We start from the raw sequence: 22,852 nt of genomic DNA, 5'->3' as shown, positions 1-22,852 counted from the left end.
GGTTGGCTCAGTGGCTGGGTGCTTGCCCAGTGAAGGGAAAGGCAGAGATATTCCTCTTCAGGATGGGGCTGGAGGTGTGAGGAGGAGCAGCTAATTAGAAGAAATGGCCAACTTCTTTTTAGAGGATTTTATTTCAAGACAGCATCCAGAACACGATTCATTCAAAAGAGCAAAATTAAGTGTTTTGCCTCATTTTACCCTTCAAAAACTCATGGCAATGCAAACGCAAACCGCAAACCTCCCAAACATGCCTCTCTGTATAGCTTTTGGAAATGAGAGTTCATTGAAAATATTTCTCCATTTTCAGATGAGATGAGATTTGTTGGGAAATCTCTGTAACAACTTGGTCATCTTGTGGGGAGATAGTCTCTCGGACTGTCCCAGAGACTCCTGGATTGATCTCATCTTCCCGGCTTCCTGAAAACACAACAGAAAACAGAAAACAAAAAACAAAGTCACAGTTCTTCAGCTTATTCTGAGCTAGACCCATAATTTTTATAATATTCCAAACCCCAAGAGACCCTGCCTCAAGGAATAAAGTGGAAGAGGAATGGAGGAAAATTCCAGACCTCAGGCCACCACACAGCACTGGTGCCCACAGATGTGTCCCTGCATATTCAATCACGCAAGCACTTACACACATGCTCACACGTATGTGTACGTGTACACACACACACACCCCAAACAAACAAAAAACCCAAAGGAACAAAAAGGGGACTTAAAGGGATTCGGGATGTACAAATGATTGTTATCATCTGAAACTACTATTCTGGCTAGCAAATTAGTGAAGATCAACCTTTGACAAAACTTAGCTCACTTTGGTGAGGGTGAGCCAGTCACAGATGAATGGGAGACTCTGTACATAATTTAGCACAGGGCGGTGTGAACCATTTCTTTGTATCCCCCTTTCTTTTCCCAAGAAGGCACGCTAGGAGCCAGACATCACCTGAGCCCTGGAAGAACAATCGAAGAAGTCCTGGATCTCCTTCCTGCACGCCTCGTCGCGGAATTCATTCTGCTTCCAGCAAGCCATCATCATCGACATCTCCGTGATACAGGTTGCCTCTGGAGGGGAAGAACTGGGAGACCATCAGTCACAGGCCGACCTAACACCTCTCCCCCGAGATTACCTAGCCGCCCCCGCTCCAAGTGCTGCTCACCGCCCTTTTCTCGACGTCGGTTCCCGACGCGGTTAGCTAAGATAAGAGGCTTGTTGGGTTTCAGTATAGGTTTTCCCGGGTTCGCAAACCGCGCCAGGCGGCCGCGTAGACTGGGCGTCGCCATTTTGCACCGCGTTCCCAGTAGGCTCCGCGGCGCCGTGCGTGACCCCTTTTGACCTCTACGCGCTTGGCGTGCGGCCCACGGCCAGCTGGGCGCGCACTTTCTGGGTCTTGGCCTCACGGTGACAGTGGATTCGAACCCCGTCGAGCCGTCAGCCGACAGCAGGTTAGGATGCTATAGGTTGTGCGCGCCCTTTGCGTCCTCGGGACCCGGCAGGACTCAGGGGCCCTGTGTCCGCGGCTGCCACTTATTTGTGAGTCGGTGTCTGCGTGTGGGCACCACGTGAGTGCCGCGTCCGCGGCGGCCAGGGGAAGGCGTCGGATCCCATGGGGCTGGAGTTAAGGATTTTGGATTGCAAAGGACTTTTGTTTTAACAAATCTGTGAGAATGATGATTCCTTTTGCCAGGCGGTGGTGACGCTCGCCTTTAAATCTCAGCACTGGGGAGGCAGAGGCAGGCGGATCTGAGTTTGAGGTCAGGCCAGCCTGGTCTCCAGCACTGCCAGGGCTACACAGAGAAACTCTGTAGCAGAAAAACCAAAATAATAAAATGGTTGCTTTTTACAACTCTTACATGGACTGCTGGGTAGATACTGTTTACTCGTTTGGAATGATCGCACAGTAGGGTGAACGTTGTAACATTTATGTGTGACATACACAACATTTAATATTAGAGCATCTATATCACTTCTTTTTATAGACCTCCAGTTGTGATTTGTTGGACTTGAGTGTTTGACTTAACTTTTTACAAAACCGAATCAAAAGATGTGCTATAGATTCTTTGGTATTTGCAAATGAATTCAAGACATTTCTGCTAATGGAAGCAGAATCCAGCAGTCCTTTAGTTTATATGATGTCTACCGTAGAGCAAGGTATATTTGCATAGGTACTTTCTTGTTGGCATTTTTTACCTCAGATGTTTGGAATTCTCCCTTGACAGCCTACCTGGATGGCTTTCTTCCAGAGTCACGTAGCTAATCTCAGGAGGGAAATTCCAGGAATTGGCCTGACCAAAAAGTCCATCTTTTGGTCAGTATTTAGTATCTAATAAAGCTTGCTTTAAATTTAGCCCAAAATGGTGGACTTGATTTTTCTGGCGAATCCCAAGATTAACACTGGGTTCACATCAGAGGGGTTTTCCCTCTCTTGCCACACCCTACCGGCAGCCATCAAGGCACCTTTTTTATTGTCACACACATTTATATTGTTTGTGACCTTATGTACCCCAACATCTACTTTGAAATCTTAGCTAGCTCAGGGTCTGGAGAGGTAGCTCCGTGCTTAAGAGTGTTTTTAGCTCTTCCAGAGGACTCAGTTTGGTTTCCAGCATCCACGTCACAGGGCTCATAATTACTTCTACCAACACCTCGAACGCACACATGGGGAAATTTTTTTCTTTCCCAAACTTTAATTTGCATTTGCTAACAAATCTTTTTTATCCACTTTACAAAAACATGGAACACTTCACGAATTTGCGTGTCATCCTTGCGCAAGGGCCATGCTAATCTTCTTTGTATCGTCCCGGTTTTAGTAAATAGGCTGCCAAAGCGAGCACGGAAAAATATTTTTAAATGTCTCTTAAATGTTTAAAATGAGACGAGCCTCTGTGTATCTTGTTCATGCTAAAAATAGCTATGCCAGGCGTGGCATATGCCTACAATCCAAGCACTTGGGAAGTTGAGGCAGGACACAGATTAAGAGTTTGAAACCAGCCTAAGTTACATATAATGAGTACTTGGCAAGCCAGGGCCACATAACATGACCCTGCCTTAATGAAACAAACAAAAAATAAATAAAATAATGAAATGAGAAAGGAAAAGTGTTTACCATTATTTTTTACAAGTCTCCAATTTTATCACCTCAATCCCCTCAAATACAGGCCAGCAAAATGGCTCACTTGGTGAATAGAGGTGCTGCCACTAAGTCTGTTGAGTTCAGTCCTTGAGACCACATGGCAGAAAGATACTGACTCTTCTGATATATACAAGTACAGGGTAGTACAAGCTACTACATACACACACACACACATGATATATACAAGTACAGGGTATTACAAGCTACTACATACACACACATGATATATACAAGTACAGGGTAGTACANGCTACTACATACATACACACAATAAACAAATGTAATAAAGTAACCAGGTAGAAGACACTGGAAAAATCAGTTTATTATAGAAAATGAAACCTGAGCTGATAAAATAAACACAGTAACACTTGTGTTCTATCCATACTCTGGTAGTAAATAAAAGACTATTACAGACCTCTACCACGAGTACCAGAACCTGAAGCAAGTGATGGTGCTGTATGCCTTGTAGCTGAGCTGCAAACCTGAAAAGCTTCTTGTTGCTGTTTTTATATGAAAATAAAGCTTTTTCACTGATACTACGTGGCTATTCATAGTTCTTTCCCTTGTGGAAATGGAGCACCTGATTTGCCCTGGTCTTTTATGATTATTTATATAATGAGAGGGATAAAGGAGTCTGGGAAGCACTGAGCACAAAGCAGGCTTGATTCTCCAGCAACAACCATTCGTGAACAGCACGCTCACTTTGCATAAAGGTCCTAGAGAAGTGAGTGTTCCAGTGAGGTGGTGGAACGGACAGGACCCTGCACCTGCATAACTGTCACTTACCCTTCCTGGTGCTTCCTGATTTAGGCTTGTACCTTTATAATACTTACTTTGCTGTAGAAACCAGCACTGCACTGAAATTGATGACTTGATTGGGAATCAGAGACCTCTGACTTGCTTTATACTATGATATTTACGTTTATTTATTTATTGAGATGGGGGTCTCAACATAGAGCTCTGGTTAGCCTGGAATACTCCTGCTACCTGTCTTTGCCTCCCAGAGTGCTAGAATACTGAAACTGAAAGCATGCACAACCATGCCCACCTCTACTATAAAATTTTAACTTTTTTTTTTAAGAGTCTTGTTGTAACACAAGTTGGCCTAGCACTCATGCCGCCCCCTTTTTTTTAACACCTTGTTCTCTGCCCCTCCCCCCAAAAAAATCCAAAACAAACAAACAAACAAACAAAAATAGGTTAAGCAATTTCCATGCTACTACTGAAGACATTTTTTACTAAAGAACAAAATAAAGATCTGGGGACATAACTCAGAGGCATGCACAGAGCCTTAGGATCCATCTCCAGCAACACACACAATGAAAAACAAAACTTTAGCAATGTAATTCCAACCTGGTCACATCCTTAGATATCACAGTATTAACCATGAAGCCTGGTTGCTTAAAGCATCTAACATGCATGTATGTATCTAGCTGTATAGACATGGATTCAGAGATATCTGTCGTTTGCAATCAGATGCACTGATAAACCAAGAGACTTCTCAAGTGATAATTCATCAATACAATAAGCATAGTTCTAAGGTCCAAGGCATTCTTTCTGATCGCCCCAGAAAAAGCTCCTGGTAAGCAGTAGGCAGTTCATCTATGTCTTCAAACCTACAGTTTTGGTTGTTGTGGATTTATATGGGAGTTTTGATTGAATATATATGTAGTACCCTTGGATCTGAAGTTACAGACAGTTGTCAGCTCTATGTGGGTGCTAGGAATCAAACTTGAGTCGTCTAGAAGAGTAGCCAGTGCTCTTAAGAGTGGAGCCATCTCTCCAACCTCAAATCTAAAGTTTTTATTTCGCTAAACACTTAAGGGTTACTTAAATCCCTTGCTTTCTTCAATCTGTTTGAACTGGGGGCCTCGGGCTGTCTTTATTAAAAAACAAACAAACAAAAAAAAACCCCACATATACACACAAAACCCCTCAGTATTAGAGTTGAAGCTATAACTCAATTTATGGAATGCTTGCCTTCCCAGAACCTCAAAACCAGTGACTCCGCACCATAAACGTTATCTGGAAGAACATGAGAGAATGTGGGTAGTGGACTGAATGGCGCTTTCCAGCCCTAGAACAAGGCAATACACTGACATCATGCCAATATTAGCTACTCAATCTATTTGTAAAAGAAAGAATTCCAAATATACCTAAACAAGAAAACCAAGCAGTAAGAATGATGGAAATGTTTGTAAGTCTTTCCAGTTTGTGGGAAATCGCCTAAAGCCAGAAAGAGCAAGCTACTTAAAAGACATCTGATATTAAAGACAGTGCAAGTATTTTTTTAAAGTGACTTGAAGAGCTGGGCATAGTGCTGTATACCTGTAGCCCCAGCTACTTAGAGGCTGAGGCAGGTATTGTCAATTAGGCCTAGGCTTTGGATGTTGGCTTGGACCATGTAGTGAGACCTATCTCAAAAGGGAGAAAAGGCAGAAAAACAGAACAACACACCCACACATAAGGCTTTGCCTCCGCACCAGTGTACCGGCTGATAAGATGAGGAATGGACACTATTTAAAGGTACTAAATAATGGAAGTTTTATAGATTATAGCCTGAACCATCCTGCCCATATTTAAAATGATGAAATGACTACAGACATGAGAAGTGTACTTGAGTCATCAAATGGGTGCTTCCGGCTTCTGCTTCTCTTTAAGGAAAAGCTATCTTATCACAGGCTGAGATACTAGCTCCATACCATTCAGGTGGAGAGGAGCTAGGGGTACTTGCCTAGTATTATCAGAACCCAAGGTTCCAATCCCCAATACAGGGCAAGAGAATCAGTGAAAACATCAATTCATAGAGAGTATTCACTAAAGGTGGATGTGCCTCAGGTACCACGGTAACGCAGTCTTCCAAGTTAACAGCTCTTGCATGAAGGCAGTTAGAGATTTTTATTCCGTTTCATGAAGATCTCATGTACATAATCCCAAAATTTCCTCTGCTGTGTCTCATTGTTGTGGATCATGGCAGTGAGAGCTTCCCCCTGATAGAGACCTTGCCAATAATCTTGTAGCCACATTTCCTTCCAGCTGAAATGACAAAACAGGAGCAGGGGAGGAGGGGCTGAGTTGGGGAGCCACAGCAGTAATAGACTGAGTGGTCCCAAAGAAATCATAAGTGGAGCCATGGTGGTGGCACACATATTTTTAATCTCAGCATCCGGGAGGCAGAGGCAGGGGGATCTCTGAGTTACAGGACAGCCAAGGTGACACAGGAAATAACAAAACAAAACAAAAAACAAACAAACCCTGTCTTGAAAAACAAACAAACAAGAAATTAAGCAGATACTGGGCCTCTGGCTAGGACAAGGCTCTGCTGTGAAGGAAAGAAGATGGGGAGTAAAATTAATCTCATCCAAGAGATAGGAAGGTGGTCATAAACATAAAGACATCATAGTTCTCCCAAGTAGCTGACACTGCAGACTTGCCTCTAGCTCTCAAGTGTGAGGGTGTGCCGTGGGTCCAGAGCCTGGAAATGATACTCTAGAGGAGAGCAGGGAGCCTTTAGATGGCTTTAACCTTCACAGTCACTTGGAAATCTAAGTGAAGGTACAGTGACATCTTGTGTGGAAAAGGCATAATCTGAATTATCTTTTGTTAGTGGAACAGGGTCTCTAGTAGCCAGGCTGGCCTCAAATTCACTGTACGTGGCAAACTATGATTTTGAATTCCTGATACTCCTGCCTCGGTCTTCTTATGCACTACAATCCCTGGCTGATTTTTCTTCTAGTAAATCCTATGTTCAGCATGAATGGACAGATTCTTAGTGAGAGATTCCACCATCAAGACCCTGTTGTGCCAGCAGCATATGTAAGCAGGCTCTGCTGCCACCCACTGTTCAAGTCACTTTCTGTGAGTTATTCTAGTAATCCCTCTCCAAATTAATTGTGGTGGCCTACGTGGGTGGTTTCAACATTTCCCATTCTACCTCCCAAGCACACTCTCCCCACTGCAGGTATATCCTGCTCTCAGCTCTCTTCCCCTTTACCCACACTGACCCCCAGTATTAATTATACACCTACTGAAAGCATTTCTTCAGTCCTATTTAGAGTGAATAAGTCAGACCATATCAAAGTAAAAGGAGGGCTGGAGTACAGCTCAATGCTAGAGGGCTTGCTTAGCATACCCAAAGCTCTTACCTCATCACACAAAAAAGATGCAAATGCTTTTCATGGGTATGGTGGCTCACTCCGTAATCTCAGCACTTGGGAGGGTGAGTCAGGAGGATCACTAGTTTGAGGTCAGCCTAGGCTACAGAGTGAGATTCTAGTCTGTCTGATTAGTTGATTACTGCTGATGGGGAAAATCCTTTCAAAATGCTCTTATTGGGCCGAGTGTGTGACTATGTAGGAAAGTATTCTCCTGGTATGCAAAAGCCCTGGGTTTAATCACAGCACAACCAAATCTCAGCTTTTGTTGCCCAGCTCCCCATCAAAGGTCCTCAGCTCAGGTGCTGATCCTCAAGTTGGCTTACAGGCTATTTATAGCCTGGCTCCACTTTATGTGCTCAAGTTTTCTAAACTTCCCCACACCGCTGGAATAACAGGTGTATCCACCACACCCAGCCCCCCAACTACTACTGACAACTTAAAGCAAAGTCAGCCCAATACGCTAAGAAAGCAAGCAGTTTGATTTGGCAGCTGCAGGGCAACCCAGCAACCCCTTTACCTGTCATTCTCGGGAATCTCTTCGACTTTCCCAAAGCCAGGGGTAGGCACTGGACAGTTCATGTGCGACGACTGGGCAATGCGAGGCTCAGGGACAGGAATGTCCCCATGAGAGGATGCATGTACTTTCTCAGCATTCAGCCGAGCCAGTTCATGGTCACAGACGAAACACTCAAAGCCATTGAGGTAGTTAGGCAACATGGGATCGTTGACACCCCACTCCCTATGCTCCAGGTTATCCAGAAGAAACTGGTTGGTGATGCCTCCAGGCTGCTTGTATGCCAGGTATTTCATATACTCGTCATCATTTTTGTCCAAAAAGTCAATAAACTCTGCCAACTTTTGAGGGGACTCAAAGTCATCAATTAGGATGACAGAGTGATTATTGGGCGTCCAGTCCCTCACAGAGGGTGATCCACGATACACGGGCACTGCACCCAGATGCATGGGGCGCCACAGTTTTTCTGTCATGTAATCATTGCAAATGGCATTTTCCAGAGCTAAGTGAAACTTATACCGGGACAAAAAGGCCATGAGTTCTGGATCCTCGGTGGTGGCCGTGGCTGTGTCCTGTAATCGCACGGTGGGCGGCTCGCGGTTCTGCAGGCACTTGCCATAGGAATCCACCTAAGCGAGTCAGAGCACGGCGGTCAGCAGGGTGGGGCGTTCGCCCGGCCCACCCCCGCCCCGCCCCGCCTCGCCGCTCTCTCACCCACCGGGATGTACCGCATGAGCTCGCGTACGTATCGGTCCCGGTCGGAAGGCACATCGCAATGGGACTGCAAATAGAGCAACGGCGCGTATCCGCGGCGACGCCACTCGGCGCGCTCCCGGGGCGGAGGCGCGGGCCGGCGCAAATAGGCGGCCCCGGGCAGCCACTGCAGCGGCAGCGGATAGTCCGAGTGGCGGCTGAAAGTGGCGGTGAGATTGAAGAGACGGATGCCCGGGCCGTGGCTCAGTAGGAAGTTATTGAGCGGCGACTCCTCGTGCAGGAGCGCCCAGCTCTGGTGCGCCAGGCGCGGCAGGGGCGCATCAGCCGCGCGGAAGTCCGTGCCGTAAAAGAGCAACGCGCGCGTCCGCGGGTCAGCGCGCGCCCGTCGATCCCGGGACGCCACGCACGCGCCGTGCGCACACTGTATGCGCTCCGAGTCACCTGGGAAGTGCGGAAACAGACCTGGGCTCCACCACAGCAACACTGGTAGGTCCATCGCCTCTCCGTTCCCTGGAGGCGGGGACCCGGGCCCGCGCGCTATCCCCACGGCGCCTAGGGCGGCGGGCGGCCGGAAAACCGCGCCATCCCACGGCTCCTCCCCCTCTGCCTCCCCGGAAGCCTCGGACCCGGAGCTGCTGGCCGAACAGACACTGAGCACCCCCAGGGCGGCCAGCATCGCCTCGGTACAGCGAGCAGCCATGTTCACACCGGACCCCCTCGGACAGCACGAAACCCCGCCCTGCGGCGGGTGGGGAGTGGACACGGTCCTACGCATTAGGGGCACGAGGCGCATGCGTAGCTCCTCTCAGCTGCAGGCAGGGTGGGGGAAAGTCGCGAGTAATGAGAGGGATACTGGTTACATCTTATTTTATTTCTTTACAAATTAAAGATGCATTGAAAAATAAACCAATGAAAAGAAATGAAAGGTCCATAGCAGGGGCATCCTGGGCTGGGAGCAGGCAGGCCTGACCACGGTCATTCCTAGCCCTTGTCCTGCCCAGCCAACTGGAGTTGGAAGATAACTTGTCAGCCACTCAGTCAATACCAAAGCCCAGTAACGTCCTGGCACCGGAAGACAGGGCTCCAGCCATATCTGCCTCTCCCCAACAACGTTTCTGGTGGAAGCTGAGTGGGATGTGGGCTGGCTCTGTGAGGTATTGCAAGTTGACCATCAGGCACTCTACAGAACCATCCAGGATTGGGGCTTCTCCATCTGGAAAGGAGGCTGCTACTTCCCCAAGGTATTAATATGTTTTGCAATTCTTACCCCAGGCTCATTCATCCACGAAGTGCTCACCAATCATTGCAGGGGAGAGAGAGCACGCGCAGTGGAAGTAGAGAGATTAGTCATCCATCCTCAGTAACTATGACTTTGCTACTGACCATCAGGCGCCCAAAGGACCAACTATTTTACTCTCCACCACCTATGGCCTGTACCCCAGCTCTTGTGCACCTGTATATTTTGTCCCTAATATAGGAAGTTGTTGATGACACGGAGCTGAATTTGCCACCTCCTGTTATAACCCTGGGATTCCCACTTCTTCCTACCTGCCCCTTCCTCTTGGAGGCTCATCCAAAGGAACACACTGTTGCCAGGGCCCAGCTGCCTCCAAACCCCCAACACCGAATCATATACAGTGAACTGAGAAACTACATTCATTACAAGAGGATTAGCAGGAGAAAGGGTAGAGTAAGGGGCCCGAGGCACCTTCGATCAGCAGGATCGGACATGACAGAGTGGTAGTGTATTTGAGCCCAGAAAGAAGGTGTCTCCTTATATCTCGCCCTCCCCCCCAAAAGAAGTCAACTGAGGTCAGCTTACATGACTTATACGATATGGAACTGTCCCAATTTCTCTGCCATCCTGGGGTTCTTCCTGGAAGCTGGCCTGGGACCCTATGCCATTTACCCACTTGCTTTAGCTCAGTAGCTGCCGGATCTCCTTGTGCATATGACAGAGAAAGTCCACATAGGATGCACCTCCACTTAGGCTCTTGTCTTCCACCAGGAAGTGCTTGAACAGCATCTCCAGCTTGTCTTCCTGCTTGACCACGATAAGCTACAGCCAGAAGGCAGATTGTAAGGAAGGACAAATGGTAATGAAGAACGCATACACGCAAACGCTCCCTCCCCAGCTTCCTTCCTGATGACTTGACAAGAAATCCAGGACTCAGAGCAGGGTTACTGTGCTGAGCACAAGAGTACTTGTCTGACATACAGAAGGTTCGATATCCAGCCCCACCACTGCAAAACATAGAACATCTGTGTTACCTTCATGTACCGCATTCTCTGTGCCCGTAGGCTATCAATGAGACCTCGAACTTTCTTAGACAGTGGATTATCCAGAACTGGCAGAACACTCTGGAACAAAAATTTATTCATTACTGTGATAAAGTACTTTTAAGTCCATCCAAAGGGAACAACACAGATTTAGCTATCATCTGAAATAAGAATACCAGAAAAACAGTGATAGCCCCTTCCCTCACCTAAGTGTTCTCTGATACATAATAAAGGGACCAGTATGACACTGACCCACAGTCAAATCACCAGAGTATTTCCCATACCCATCTCATCCTTGACACCCTGTTCTCACCAAGCCGCTGGTGATCTGACTAAAGGAGGACACGTTGAAAAGGCTCTGGACAACAGCTTGTTGGACGCTTGCTCCCACCCAGACAAAGAGGTTGAGCCCATTTTCCAGCAAATATATATCGCCACTGCTTAGGCGCTCTTCAGAGGCTCGAACTGCTGGTGGTTCAGTAGTACTATCAAGGGGAGACTTTGTCTAGACAAAAAAGGAAAAAACATCACCAAGAACAACACACTCCTTTATACGCACAAACTAAGAAAGCTAAATCTCTAGATAGTCATATGAAATGTACGTAAAAACAAATTTCTTAGTGTAAAGTAATCCACCCCCTCCTTCTTGGAGGCCCTGTGCTCAGTACAGTGTCTCACACCCTGATCCTCATTCGCACCAGTGGTAGGAGCCGAGGGTAGAAGAAGACATTGGTCTCAGCCACGTCCATGGAGGAAACCAGCTGCCGAACATAGGCACGATCATCAGTAGTGACCTCAGCTCCAGGCTGCAGAACATCACTCTTCAACACACAGTTCAGGTAAACTGGGAGGAGCTTCATGCACTCAGGAAGAATCAACTGAGGGATTTATGGAAATAAAGTCAATGGTCATGAGAAGTCCTTCTAAAATGCAAAGTTTTGTTGAACCAATCCCTCCACTAACATCCTTGCCCCACCTGTCCTGCAGAAGAAGGGCTGGCACAGTTCTTTCTATAACAGGCCAGGATCTGGGCACACTGGGTGATGAGAGTGTCACGGACAGTCTTCACAGGGCTATTCAGAACAGCCCGGTATGCTGCATGGAAAGACGAGTCAGCAGTCATGGGTCTGCTTCCCATCACATGCATCTCCAACCAGCACACCTCCCCACGAGTGCTGAACTCTTAGCCATCCTGGACCTTCTCTCAGCCCCACTTCCACCTTGCCCTGCTTCTACTCTCACCAAACTTGGCCATGTAGTTGATGAGTGTGTCAGTCTCACAGTTTCGATACAGATCAGCCAGCTGGGTGCAGCAGTTTAGGGCCAAGTTGTGGATGCGAAGCCGACGCTGCCCTGCACAGCTGGTATAAAGCAGGGCACACTAGGGAAAGGGAGAAATGGGGAACTCACACCCCTCCCTCACAACTTTACCCAGCCCTTATCTTCCCATTGAATGTACCCCAACTTCTGTCCCCTGCCCCTGTCCCCGCCTGCCACCTGCAGGAGGGCTCCATTCTCTTCATTGAGCCGATCATCATGCTTGAATTCCACAGTCACTGTCTTGTCTCCATCCAGTCCAGCCAACTCCACATCTGTTGTATTGCTCATGTAGAAAGCGCCAAAGAAATCTACAGCACGGATACCTGAGGCCATGGGGACAGGTCAGGGCTAAAGGTAGGACCTATGCCTCAACCACATTTAACCTCAACCAGAACTCACCAGTACTTGTCCGAACCCGCATAACAGCATCAAAGCCAACCACCTTCTGTACATCCCGACGCAGGTCACTTAAGAACCGTTCCTGGTCATTTTCCACCTGCAGTCCATGCCCAAAGTCACATCACTGACCACACAGCTCACCCTGAAGTCAGTCTCCCTGCACCCCTTCCCTCTACAAGCCACAGCAAAAACAAGGATGACAGTGACAATGACATAGCAGGTAGCACACAGAGTGCCTTATATTTAATTATTTCATTCTGTAGATAAATCCTAGTTAGTAAACTCTACTTTGCAGATGAAAGAACAAAAGATGAGCAATTGCGTATTTTAGGCCAGTAAGTGGGAATCTATCAACCCAGGACTGACTTTAAAATCTATAGTGGTTAGGTAACCACTATATCCCGGGCTCAACTTCACACACCACTAAGTTAATCGCTAAAGAGCCACTCCACATATAAGCAGTTATTTTCACACCCAGAATCCTATACCTGGAAGCAGGCATATTTGTAGACAGAGCCTCCAGTAAGCTGGGGAACAACAGAGAGTGTGGCCACATCGACATATTGGTTAGGGAAGAGGAAGAGGTCCACACAGCAGCCTTGGGCCACACACTCTTTGGCCAGAGTCTGATAGGTACCTGTCTGAGGCTGAAACAGAGTCTGAAAGGGAAGAGAAGAAATGTCAAATAGCTTTGCCCATCTTGAGAACTCATAGTTTCAAAACTTCAGACCTATACCACCTTGCATTTCTTTCTCTCTTTCTTCCTTTCTTTCTTTCTTTCTTTCTTTCTTTCTTTCTTTCTTTCTTTTCTTTTTCTTTTTCTTTTTTGGAGACAGGGTTTCTCTGTATAGCCCTGGCTGTCCCGGAACTCACTCTGTAGACCAGGCTGGCCTCCAACTCAGAAATCCACCTGCCTCTGCCTCCCAAGTGCTGGGATTAAAGGCGTGTGCCACCACTGCCCAGCCCACCTTGCATTTCTAACAGTAGGAGAAAAGTTGGAAAGAAAAGGAAGAATAGAGAGGGGAAGGAGAAGGAAGGGAAAGAAAGAGAGAAGAGGAAAAGGTCCAGGGTGTAACTGGGCACACCTATAATCCCAGCACACAGAAGGCAGAGACAAGATTACTACAGGTATGAGATCAGCCTGGACGACTTAGTGAGTTCCAGGTCAGCTTAGGGTACAGAGCTAGACCATCTCAAGCAAAAAATGAAAGAGAAAACGGGAAGATTCTAGTCAAGTCAACCAAGAATTTTGTGATCAGGTTGGCAATAATGGGCAGAATGTAATCTCAGTCCACTCTGAAGAGTTGACATGGGAAAGTCTTCCTCTATAATGAAATGCCCCTCCCATCTTGAGTCACACACCTTCTCCTTGTCTGTGTTGATCAACTTCCTATCATCTCTATTCTTCAGCTTCCCTGGGGCCTCTGCAATGGGCAAGGATGTGTGGAACAGAAACAGCTTTCCTGCACACTCAGCAGCCTAAGAACAAAGATAAACTACTCAGTTACTCCTCCTTTTACTTATCCGTTACTCGTCATCTGTTTCTTTGTTGTTCATTAGGCACTAACTGTGTGACAGGAGTTGACAGTTCTCAATCCAGTAGGTAACATGGTCAGAGGAAAGCGAGAGGAGGTTGCCTTACCTTCAGAGCTTCCATCCCAGCCTGGATAACTGGAGCAAATACTGTCTCCGTCTCTCTTGTATCTGCAAACATTTCTGGAATCTGATCCAATAAGCTGAAAAGACAGGTGATAGCAGCCAACCAAAATTGCCACCCAGATTTTAGCTGCCTCTTATCTGGCTCCCAGACTGACACCTCTGGCCATCTACTAACCGCTCTGCAACTCCCTGGCCTCCTGCAGTTGTATTTCCCCACTCTCTCTCGTCTCCACCATCTGGCTCTTACCTGGTGATAACAGCCCGAGACTCACTGACATTGACTAGGAAGCCATCCAGCAGTGGCACAAACATGTCAGCTACATCAGATACAACCATCATCTGTGGCTGAGCCAAGGAGCTTTTCACATTGTAGAAGTGGAGCACTTTATTATAGGTGACAAAGCCAACTCGGATTGCTGACTCTTCTGCTCCACCCTCCCTGTGGAAGGTGACACTGTTATTCGACTGTCCCCAGACTGGCCACCTTCTTTACCTCCATGTTCCACTTGCTCAGTTAACCCAGAACGCCCACCACTAAGCAAAAGGAAGCAGTCCCTCTTCATCTCTCACCTAGGCAGGTGGTCTAAGAGGGACTTGAGCTCCTCACAGAGGAGCCGGACAAGACCAGTTCTGATGGCATTGTAGGAGACATCAATCATAAAGATGAAGGCAGGAGGACTAGGGAATTTATTGTTCTGTGGAGGAAGAAAATGTTGAGGGAACAGGGAAACAGCAAGCAGGCATTGGGCATCAAAGGGGACCGTGCCAGAGTAAGGAAAATGCTAACAGCTGATTTGGGCTTTTACAATGCTCCACCCACTGTTCCTCTCCAACCACCTTCCTTTACCTTACAGTAATCTACAGTAGCCAAGAATTCATAAGATCCCAGAGACAGCTCAGGACGGTCATAAGCATCCACACGTTTGCCGGTATGATCCAGATGTTGAAAATACTGGGGGGGAACTGTGGGGAGGATGCAGTATGTTATTCAAAATATTCATCTTCAACCCAAGTATGCCAGCTCCTAGCTAAGCCCCTTCACATCATTCCAATACCCGTCCTCCCTTGTGCCTTCTTCCAGCTCCTGAGAAATGCTCCCTCATCTACCTTATGCGAAAGAGAACGATGTGGATGCGAGCCTTGTCCCAAAGCTCAGCCGTCACAACATACCATCATTGATACAACTGCAGAAGGAGCACTGGAAGCGCCTCCCTCCCTCGATGAATGTCATGAGAGGGCACATGTATGCTTTGCAGCGATTACAGCGCAGGGGGCCAGATTCGCCATGATCCACAACATACGGTGAAGCCTAAGGAACAAAGAGAAGAGACTGAGATGGAGGGAGGTTACAGAGGGATCAGACACATGGCAACATATGACACAGACTGGAGGGAGAGGCAGCATGGCTCAGGTATTCTGCCTGGGGAAGGAATTCAGTGGAAGGGAATGAGAACAATGATAAGAACTGGAAAAAACTCTAGCTTGCTCTCTTCATTTTCTATCCCAAAATGCATTTCTTCTTACAAAGGAAGATGGCCTATGAAACTGGCCATAGCAAGCCGGGGACTGCCATGAGTGTATGGAAAGAAAGCCAAAAATTTTACAGAATGGTTCCTCCTGTCCTGGAGATGACTTTTGCTTCCGTCCCTGTGTATCTATGATACTTTCCCCCATCACACACAAGAGAATTCTGTGGGATTTCTATGGGACACCTACTGTTGTCCCATAGATATCATCTTACAAACATAAGAACAGCATCCAACCGTCCTCACTAGCAACCACACAGAAAATGAGAAGGCAGAACATACACTGTGCCTTGATAGTACAGTTCTAGAAAACTCTTTTTAAGTACATTAGGTTGTCAAGACCTAAATAAACAGCTACCTAATTTTTAAAAAATGTTTTTGCCAGGATTAGGGGCACATGCCTTTAATCCCAGCATTTAGGAAGTGGAGGCAGACAGATTTCTGAGTTCCAGGCCAGCCTGGTCTACAGAGTGAGCCCCAGGAATAGGTGTACAAGAAGCCCTGTCTTGAAAAAACAAAAACAAAAAATGCTAATTTTAGGTAATGGATTGACAGATGGGGGCCCAAGCCAGGTTAGGGATGGAGTACTGGATACAATAGTATTTATTTGCCTGTACCCAAGCCATCAAAACTCAAGTTTAACCCCCCACACACAAACACACACATACACAACAGAATAGCAGACTTGTCATCATCCAGAGATGTGACCACACAATGAGAAGTTCCTACATCCAGCTGTCTTGCCTGTAGAAATTAGGTTGGCCCTAACTGTTTTGTTTTAAGACAGGGTGTTTCATGATATAGCCCTGGCTGGCTTCATCACAGAGATCTGCCTACCTCTGCTTCATGAATACCTGGACTAACTCTTTGAGATGGAGTTTACTATGTGGGTAGGCTGTGCTGGGATTCTATGGTCTCCTGTTTCAGCTTCCTAAGGGCTACAATTACAAGTGTAAACCTCCACATACAGTAGGCTCTGGTTCTTATCATTTGTTCCTTCTATGAACCCTGGTCTCACAAAGTAGTTTGTTGGCCTTTGCTTTCATCCTAACCACTGCTACCAGGTTTGGGCCCTGGGAAAAAAAGATACCAAAGATAATGTCTGTCCCCTCCTGCCCAACCAAGATGTCTTCCATGCCAGCCAGAATCCCATCTAGAAAGAAACCGCATCCTCCCCACCCCCTTTCATTGTATTCTAGCCCCTTCCCAGACTTACCTCCTCTGGAGGCAGCCTTGCCAGTGGTTTAATGACAGCGGCCAGAGGCACCTGAGCCTGTTTAGCCATGTCAGAAGTACAAGGGATATTATAGGATGTGCATCGAATGTAACGGGGACTTGCATTCCCTGAAAAAGGTAGAAGGTCTGAGTCACATCACAGACGCCTTGTTGATACCAGCTCTTCATTGGTGAGTCACTCCACCTCCACAAATGTTAAGAGTTGGCAGTAGCTTTTTGACCCTGAAGGACTGAGGTAGCGGGGATTGACTGGTCTCTGGCTTAAGACAGACAAAAGCATGATCCATAGCTGATAGCCTTAGAGAATTAACTGCCATAAGGAAACAGACATTAAAGTTCCTCTCACCTTGGTCTTTCACCAGGAAATTGGTGGTGACTAAAGGTGGCACCTGTCCCCGTACACCAGTAACAAATGGCTCTGAACCCCGGTTGTTTCTATCATCTTCAATAACCTGAATCTGTAGGAAAGAAGTAAACTGAGTGGGTGATAAAACAGGTACCGGACAAAAGCAGGCCACAGCAGGTAGCACACAAACAGGTAGCTTGCCAAAAACCACTCCATGCACCAGGCATGCTCTCCTTTTGGAGACCTTATCAAATGCCACAATACTGACCTTCCACTTTGCAGCAGCTAGCAGGAGATGCAGGGTAAGCCTTGGTGAGAATGGACTTTCTCATAAGCCACCCCCTGACCTCCAATCATTTGTGAGTACCCTTTTGTTTCACTCCAGGAAAGCTTATCATGATAAGACATGATCGGATTCCATTCTCCGTCAAACCTTTCCCTCCCTTCCTCTCCATAAGATACATTGAGTCAGAGTAAAGAGAACAGAAGTCAGGAACCCATATAGAAATGAATCTACCCGGAATGGTTCTAAACTCAATGAAATTAACAAGGAACACAGGGAGGAGAGAATTAAACAGGCAGAAATGATCAGGTAAGGAAGGAAGCAAATGCTGCCTTCCTTTCAGGTGAGCATCAATGGGTCCATACAGGAAAGGATGAGTGCCCGATCCTTATGGCCCAGTCCTCAAACCTCTACTTGTGACAAGACATTGAGGAGAACAAACACAAAAAGGATATGCAAAGCTGGTAGTCAGACCCTTGTTCAGGCTGGTGACCTTTGGTCATTTACTTCAAGATGAGTTTGATAAAACCAGAAAAAGTAAAGGGCAAATAAGACTATATCCCGCAGCAGAAAGAGTTGAAGCTTACAGATAAACCAAAGTCTAAAACTCCTCAAATGAGAAGGTGGCCCACACTCTCCCAAAGCAAGGAATCTCTTCCCCCGTAAGAAATGCTATGAACCTATATGTTCATAGCCACCCATCACAACATTTCTCCTCATAACAAACTGGAAGGATCTGCTGCTCAACTCTGTCTGGTTCCATCATATGCGACACACAAGCTCCTGGAGGAGCCAGCAGGACTAAAACCAAAGCGTAACATGCTCCAGAGCCCACCCTTCGAGGCTGGCCATCCACCACCCAGACTCCAGGCACTGCTAACAGTTCGCTATTCCTTTCGGACATTGTGAGTTGGGGCATGCATATCCTTCAGCTTATAAAAGCAAGGATCTAGAAGTGCTCATGGAGGAGAATGGAAGGGATGGACATGGTGGATGAGGTGAAGTCACAGGCATGCATGAGTGACACTAACACAGGGTGACAAGCACGGACTCCCACCCCCTGCACTTACTGGACTAGGAATGGCATCAGGGTCTATTCTGTGCCTGGTTTTCTGCTGAGGAGGCAGCTCATTAAGTTGCTTTTAGTGTTTTAATAATAAAGGCAGCAGAGATACACAGGGAGGGAGGGAGACAAAAGAACAAGAGGCAGATGTTACTTCTCTAACCCTGGTGAATCAGACATGAAGAGCTGGAGCCTAGCTCAGACTGAAGAAGTCAGGGACCCAGTGCATCTGGAATTCCAAGTCTCTCTAGCCCAACAGAGGCCTCACAAGGCGGCCTCAGTGACTCAGACTACAACAGAGCAAGATAAGCTCAGGTACAATAAGCAGGAGGCAAGCAGGATTCTCTAAGGAGGCCCTAATGGGAAAAAAACCTTGAGAAACAGAAAGTTCCCTGGAAGGTCAAACCTATACCTAAGGACTTCCGTGCTGGGAGATGCCTCGGCTATCCAGCTAGACTTTCCTTCCCACCGTGGAAGAAGAAGTGGAGTGGGGGCAGGAAGAACCTGTCAGTCCTCCTGGGTTCCCCCTTAGACAATAGGCTTCCTCACCATGGTAGTTCCTCAAAGGAAGAGGGAAGAGAACGAATGGAATATGACAATGACTAAGTATGAAGAGGTAACTGACATCAATGTTACAGACAGGATATAAAGCAGGCCCCATGTGAAAGAACTACTCTACCTGCGTCTGATAAGGAAGGGGTGAGTATTCCAGCAGCTCTACGGGACAAACCTCATTGGACTTTCTATGCACCCTGCCTTTTATGCTGTGATTGGGACCTGCCAGTCAATAGTACTGGGGGCGCTGGGGAGGGGGGCATCATCCTACAACACTGCCTACACAGGAGCAAAGAGAAACCAGTGAGGCTTTCCTTCCTGCTCTGATTACCTAACACCAGAGAGCTCCTACCTGCTCTGAGGAGCAACAGAATGACGCCCTACTAGAGCTAAGGGAGTGAGACATGGCCACTACTCCACAGAAGGACAAAGATGACCATGTTATTATTGTTTATTACAATGCCCTCAACCCAAAGCTCTATCACCATCCTGATCACTCTTGGTTTCTTTCTTCCCTGTATTGAGTTAAACTGCCTTAAAGACTTTGGGAACTTCAAGTCCACTTCAAATGCTTAGATTAAGAAGATGGTTGAAAATGAAATGTCAAAAATGCCAAGCAAACGTGTCATCTAGGTCTGTCTGCTCCTCTGATCCACAACGTATCTTCCCAAGACCATGAACCCCTACTTACAGGGCTAGGTATGGCATCAGGGTCCAGACGCTTAGGAGGCAATGGCTGGGGAGGCCCAGGCTGACTGCCAAAGGCAGGTGCTCCAGGGTATGGGCTCTCATAATTAGGTTGAGGGCCTCGAGCTGGTCCAAAGGAACCTGAGAAACAATGACAAACACAAAATCCCTTCTCTATCTCTTCTTAAAGCCTCAAGAAAATAACTGGGCTGGGCAGTGGTGGTGCACGCCTTTGATCTCAGCACTTGGGAGGCAGAGGCAGGTGGATTTCTGAGTGCTACATACAGAAACCCTGTCTCGGGGAAAAAAAAAAAAAAAAAAAAAGAAAAGAAAGAAAAAAGAAAATAACTGGACCCTTTGAAACAGATTATGAGGTCTAGTAGTGCCCGAGGAAGCCACTCAAAGAAAGGCCACGCTATCTGAATGAACTAAGAGGCATGAGAATTATCTTATAAATCTCATACCCTAGCAATAGCTGGTTTACTTAGCAAGCAGTACCAAAACAAAAACTCTCAATAGCTGGACAAAGCTTGACTTCTAGCCAGATGCTGGGAAAAACTCACCATTTTGCTGCAGCTGATAACCAGGCTGCTGAGGGGAGTGCATAGGTGGTGGCGGTGGTACTGGGGCCCCAGTCATCTGGGTGCCCGGGGGAAGAGCAGGAGCAGGAGGCGAGGACACGTGGTTAGCCTGGTTCACTGGAAGACTCCCAAAGCCCTGTCCAGGAGGGAGTAGTCCAGTCATGGAAGGCATCTGAGGACCACCTGAAGCTGGGGATGTGAAGCTGGAAGCCAGAGGTGGGGCAGAACGAAGGGGAGGCTGGACTCCAGGATGACCTTGAGCCTGGCTAAGGGGAGGAGCCTGGCTCTGAGGATAGGAGCCGTATGGACCAGAATTAGGGAAATTTCCTGAGGCTGAGGCCAATGATGTTGGTGGACCTGAGAGACAGAAGAGGTAGAGGTGGAGGCCAAGTCATTCTGCCCCATTTGGTAGTTTCTGCTCCCACCAACAAAATAACAAACAAACAAACAAAACCAAATCAAAAACAAACAAAAAACAAATCAAAAGACTGTCCCTGCATCTGGGATTCAAAGGTGAAAGAAATAAAAATTTCTAGGACCCAAATTTCTGAAAAGTAGATGATAGTGTCCTGGTCCCACAACTACTTACCATAGCCCAATCCAGAAGGGGGAGGGGCCTGGGCCACAGCACCAGTGATCTGCATTCCGGCCAGCTGTGCAGTCACCTGTGTACTTGTGGGGGGAGGACCATAGGGCTGAAGCACAGCTGGCTGGCTGACCACAGGGGCCAATGGAGGCCCAAACTGCTGAGAACCAGGGACCCTGTAAAGAGAGTGAAAGCAGAGGTGACTTGAAGGTGGGATGTCTCCCAAAGCTGGCAGTGTTCCACACCACAACAGGAAGCTACACTATGTTCCGGCATTTAGGTTCATCCGGGGCTGAGAGCTTCATACATGTACAGCTGTGGCAAAGTGAACTTTCCACTAGGCTCACGCCACACACACCAAACACTCTCAAGTCAAATACTATTGATTTTGATAGTCAAGTTACCATCTCCTGAGCTTCAATCCTAGATCAGTTTTGTGAGAAAGTTGAAATAAAAGGCAGACAAGGGCTGGAGAGATGGCTCAGTGGGTAAGAGCACCCGACTGCTCTTCCAAAGGTCCAGAGTTCAAATCCCAGCAACCACATGGTGGCTCACAACCATCCGCAACGAGATCTGGCGCCCTCTTCTGGAGTGTCTGAAGACAGCTACAGTGTACTTACTTACATATAATCAATAAATAAATCTTTAAAAAAAAAAAAAAAAAAGGCAGACAAAAACAAGTGCTCGCAAATGTGAGACTGAAAAATACAGATAGATGGTTGGGTGGATACTTGGTTTTTTGTTTTCCAAGACAGACTTTCTCTATGTAACCCTGGCTGCTCTGGAACTTGTTCTGTAGACCAGGCAGGCTTCAAACTCACAGAGATCCACCTGCCTCTGCCTCCAGAGTGCTGTGTGTGTGTGCATGTCCACATACATGCCAAGATTAGTGAATGTGTGGAGGTCAGAGAACACGCTTCAAACATGAGTTCTCCACTTGCACCACGTTGATGCAGCCTTTCTAGTTTGTGCTGCACAGCATACTCCAGGATAGCTGAACCTCAAGCTTCTGCTCAGTTCTCCTGTACACATCCCATCTCATTGCCAGAGTGCTGGGATTACAGATGTGCACCATGCATCTGGAATTGGTTGTGGTACTTAAATTGAGGTTATCAGGCACTATTACCCATTGAATCGTCTCCCCAGTCCCTCCCTACCTTATTTTATCTCTACTAAATAACTAGTACTTTATATTTGATCAGTTCTATTCATTAACTCATCTAGCCAGACAGTCACTTCTCCTTCAACTGGTACGCATCTCTCTTACGTGTATTCTGCTGAGACTTGAACCCAGACACTTGCATATGCTAGGCTAGCAAGGACTCTAACGGTGAACTATCACATTGCTCCCTCCCATCCCTTGCTTTCAACTAGTGTTTCTGCTAGTGACCCCTATCTCAAACTCTTTGTTGGACTTTGCACCTCTTTGTGGTCCACAACACTGAACATGCCAGCCACACAGCAGACGCTCAACAAACCTTGTCAGACTTGCATGGTGGTCCTCAAGTAGTGTGAATCAATGCTATCAACTGCCCAGTGCTATGCTGTCAAATGTTCTACCACACCTATATACAGCATCTATAGTTTTTCTGTTTAATCTAAACCTACAGCAAAAGAATGAGACAGAGCAAATAGAAAGCTAAAACACTAAAAGCATAACAGAACGAGCTAGAACCAAAGTCTAAAACTGATATCCAACTTCCTCTTTAAGATGTAACATAGAGCCGGGCGTTGGTGGTGCACGCCTTTAATCCCAGCACTCAGGAGGCAGAGGCAGGCGGATTTCTGAGTTCGAGGCCAGCCTGGTCTACA

General features: G+C 47.0%; 2 protein-coding genes, 1 long non-coding RNA gene and 1 other non-coding gene across 11 annotated transcripts in view; 1 reads left to right on the top strand and 3 right to left on the bottom strand.

The window, feature by feature from the left end:
- Window positions 1–112: 112 nt before the first annotated feature.
- On the bottom strand, window positions 113–9,334 carry LOC110309797 (alpha-(1,3)-fucosyltransferase 11). Of its 3 annotated transcripts, XM_029468855.1 has the most exons (4): window positions 8,524–9,334; window positions 7,809–8,434; window positions 947–1,079; window positions 113–417 (listed from the first exon to the last, which is right to left on the bottom strand). In XM_029468855.1, exons 1-4 carry the CDS (start codon window positions 9,310–9,312, stop codon window positions 304–306), a joined length of 1,662 nt encoding a protein of 553 aa, XP_029324715.1. In that variant the 5' UTR covers window positions 9,313–9,334; the 3' UTR covers window positions 113–303. The 3 variants fall into 3 exon arrangements, with proteins under 3 accessions (XP_029324715.1, XP_021038199.1, XP_021038197.2); XM_021182540.2 differs by lacking the exons at window positions 7,809–8,434; window positions 8,524–9,334 and adding an exon at window positions 1,161–1,364 and having other exon boundaries at window positions 947–1,065; XM_021182538.2 differs by lacking the exons at window positions 113–417; window positions 947–1,079 and adding an exon at window positions 3,437–6,170.
- On the top strand, window positions 1,346–16,667 carry LOC110309798. The gene is made up of 3 exons (XR_002379743.2): window positions 1,346–1,446; window positions 15,032–15,106; window positions 15,259–16,667. It is a non-coding gene; the product is annotated as an uncharacterized LOC110309798 (long non-coding RNA).
- Window positions 2,729–2,835, bottom strand: LOC115029373. The gene has a single exon (XR_003834926.1). It is a non-coding gene; the product is annotated as a U6 spliceosomal RNA (small nuclear RNA).
- The window catches only part of Sec24c (SEC24 homolog C, COPII coat complex component), a 22,683-nt gene continuing 9,202 nt past the window's right edge, over window positions 9,372–22,852 (bottom strand). For 5 of the 6 annotated variants that reach the window (XM_021182534.1, XM_021182536.2, XM_029468853.1 and 2 more), the window contains 21 exons: window positions 21,044–21,216; window positions 20,437–20,811; window positions 19,878–20,014; window positions 18,639–18,707; window positions 17,286–17,397; window positions 16,920–17,047; window positions 15,348–15,486; window positions 15,025–15,140; window positions 14,748–14,872; window positions 14,425–14,616; window positions 14,161–14,254; window positions 13,881–13,997; window positions 13,007–13,177; window positions 12,519–12,615; window positions 12,297–12,442; window positions 12,042–12,180; window positions 11,776–11,894; window positions 11,498–11,677; window positions 11,113–11,304; window positions 10,791–10,880; window positions 9,372–10,578 (listed from right to left, as the gene is read on the bottom strand). In XM_021182534.1, the coding sequence (XP_021038193.1) occupies window positions 10,438–10,578; window positions 10,791–10,880; window positions 11,113–11,304; window positions 11,498–11,677; window positions 11,776–11,894; window positions 12,042–12,180; window positions 12,297–12,442; window positions 12,519–12,615; window positions 13,007–13,177; window positions 13,881–13,997; window positions 14,161–14,254; window positions 14,425–14,616; window positions 14,748–14,872; window positions 15,025–15,140; window positions 15,348–15,486; window positions 16,920–17,047; window positions 17,286–17,397; window positions 18,639–18,707; window positions 19,878–20,014; window positions 20,437–20,811; window positions 21,044–21,216 (3,052 nt within the window). In that variant the 3' untranslated portion in view covers window positions 9,372–10,437. The remainder of the gene's footprint in view (window positions 10,579–10,790; window positions 10,881–11,112; window positions 11,305–11,497; window positions 11,678–11,775; window positions 11,895–12,041; window positions 12,181–12,296; window positions 12,443–12,518; window positions 12,616–13,006; window positions 13,178–13,880; window positions 13,998–14,160; window positions 14,255–14,424; window positions 14,617–14,747; window positions 14,873–15,024; window positions 15,141–15,347; window positions 15,487–16,919; window positions 17,048–17,285; window positions 17,398–18,638; window positions 18,708–19,877; window positions 20,015–20,436; window positions 20,812–21,043; window positions 21,217–22,852) is intronic. The other variant, XM_021182537.1, reaches the window with a different exon arrangement.

The sequence above is a fragment of the Mus caroli genome, chromosome 14 (genome assembly GCF_900094665.2).
Source record: "Mus caroli chromosome 14, CAROLI_EIJ_v1.1, whole genome shotgun sequence".
Taxonomy (NCBI): Eukaryota; Metazoa; Chordata; class Mammalia; order Rodentia; family Muridae; genus Mus; species Mus caroli.
The sequence above is the reverse complement of the archived record's forward strand: the minus strand, read 5'-3'. Positions and strand labels throughout refer to the sequence as shown.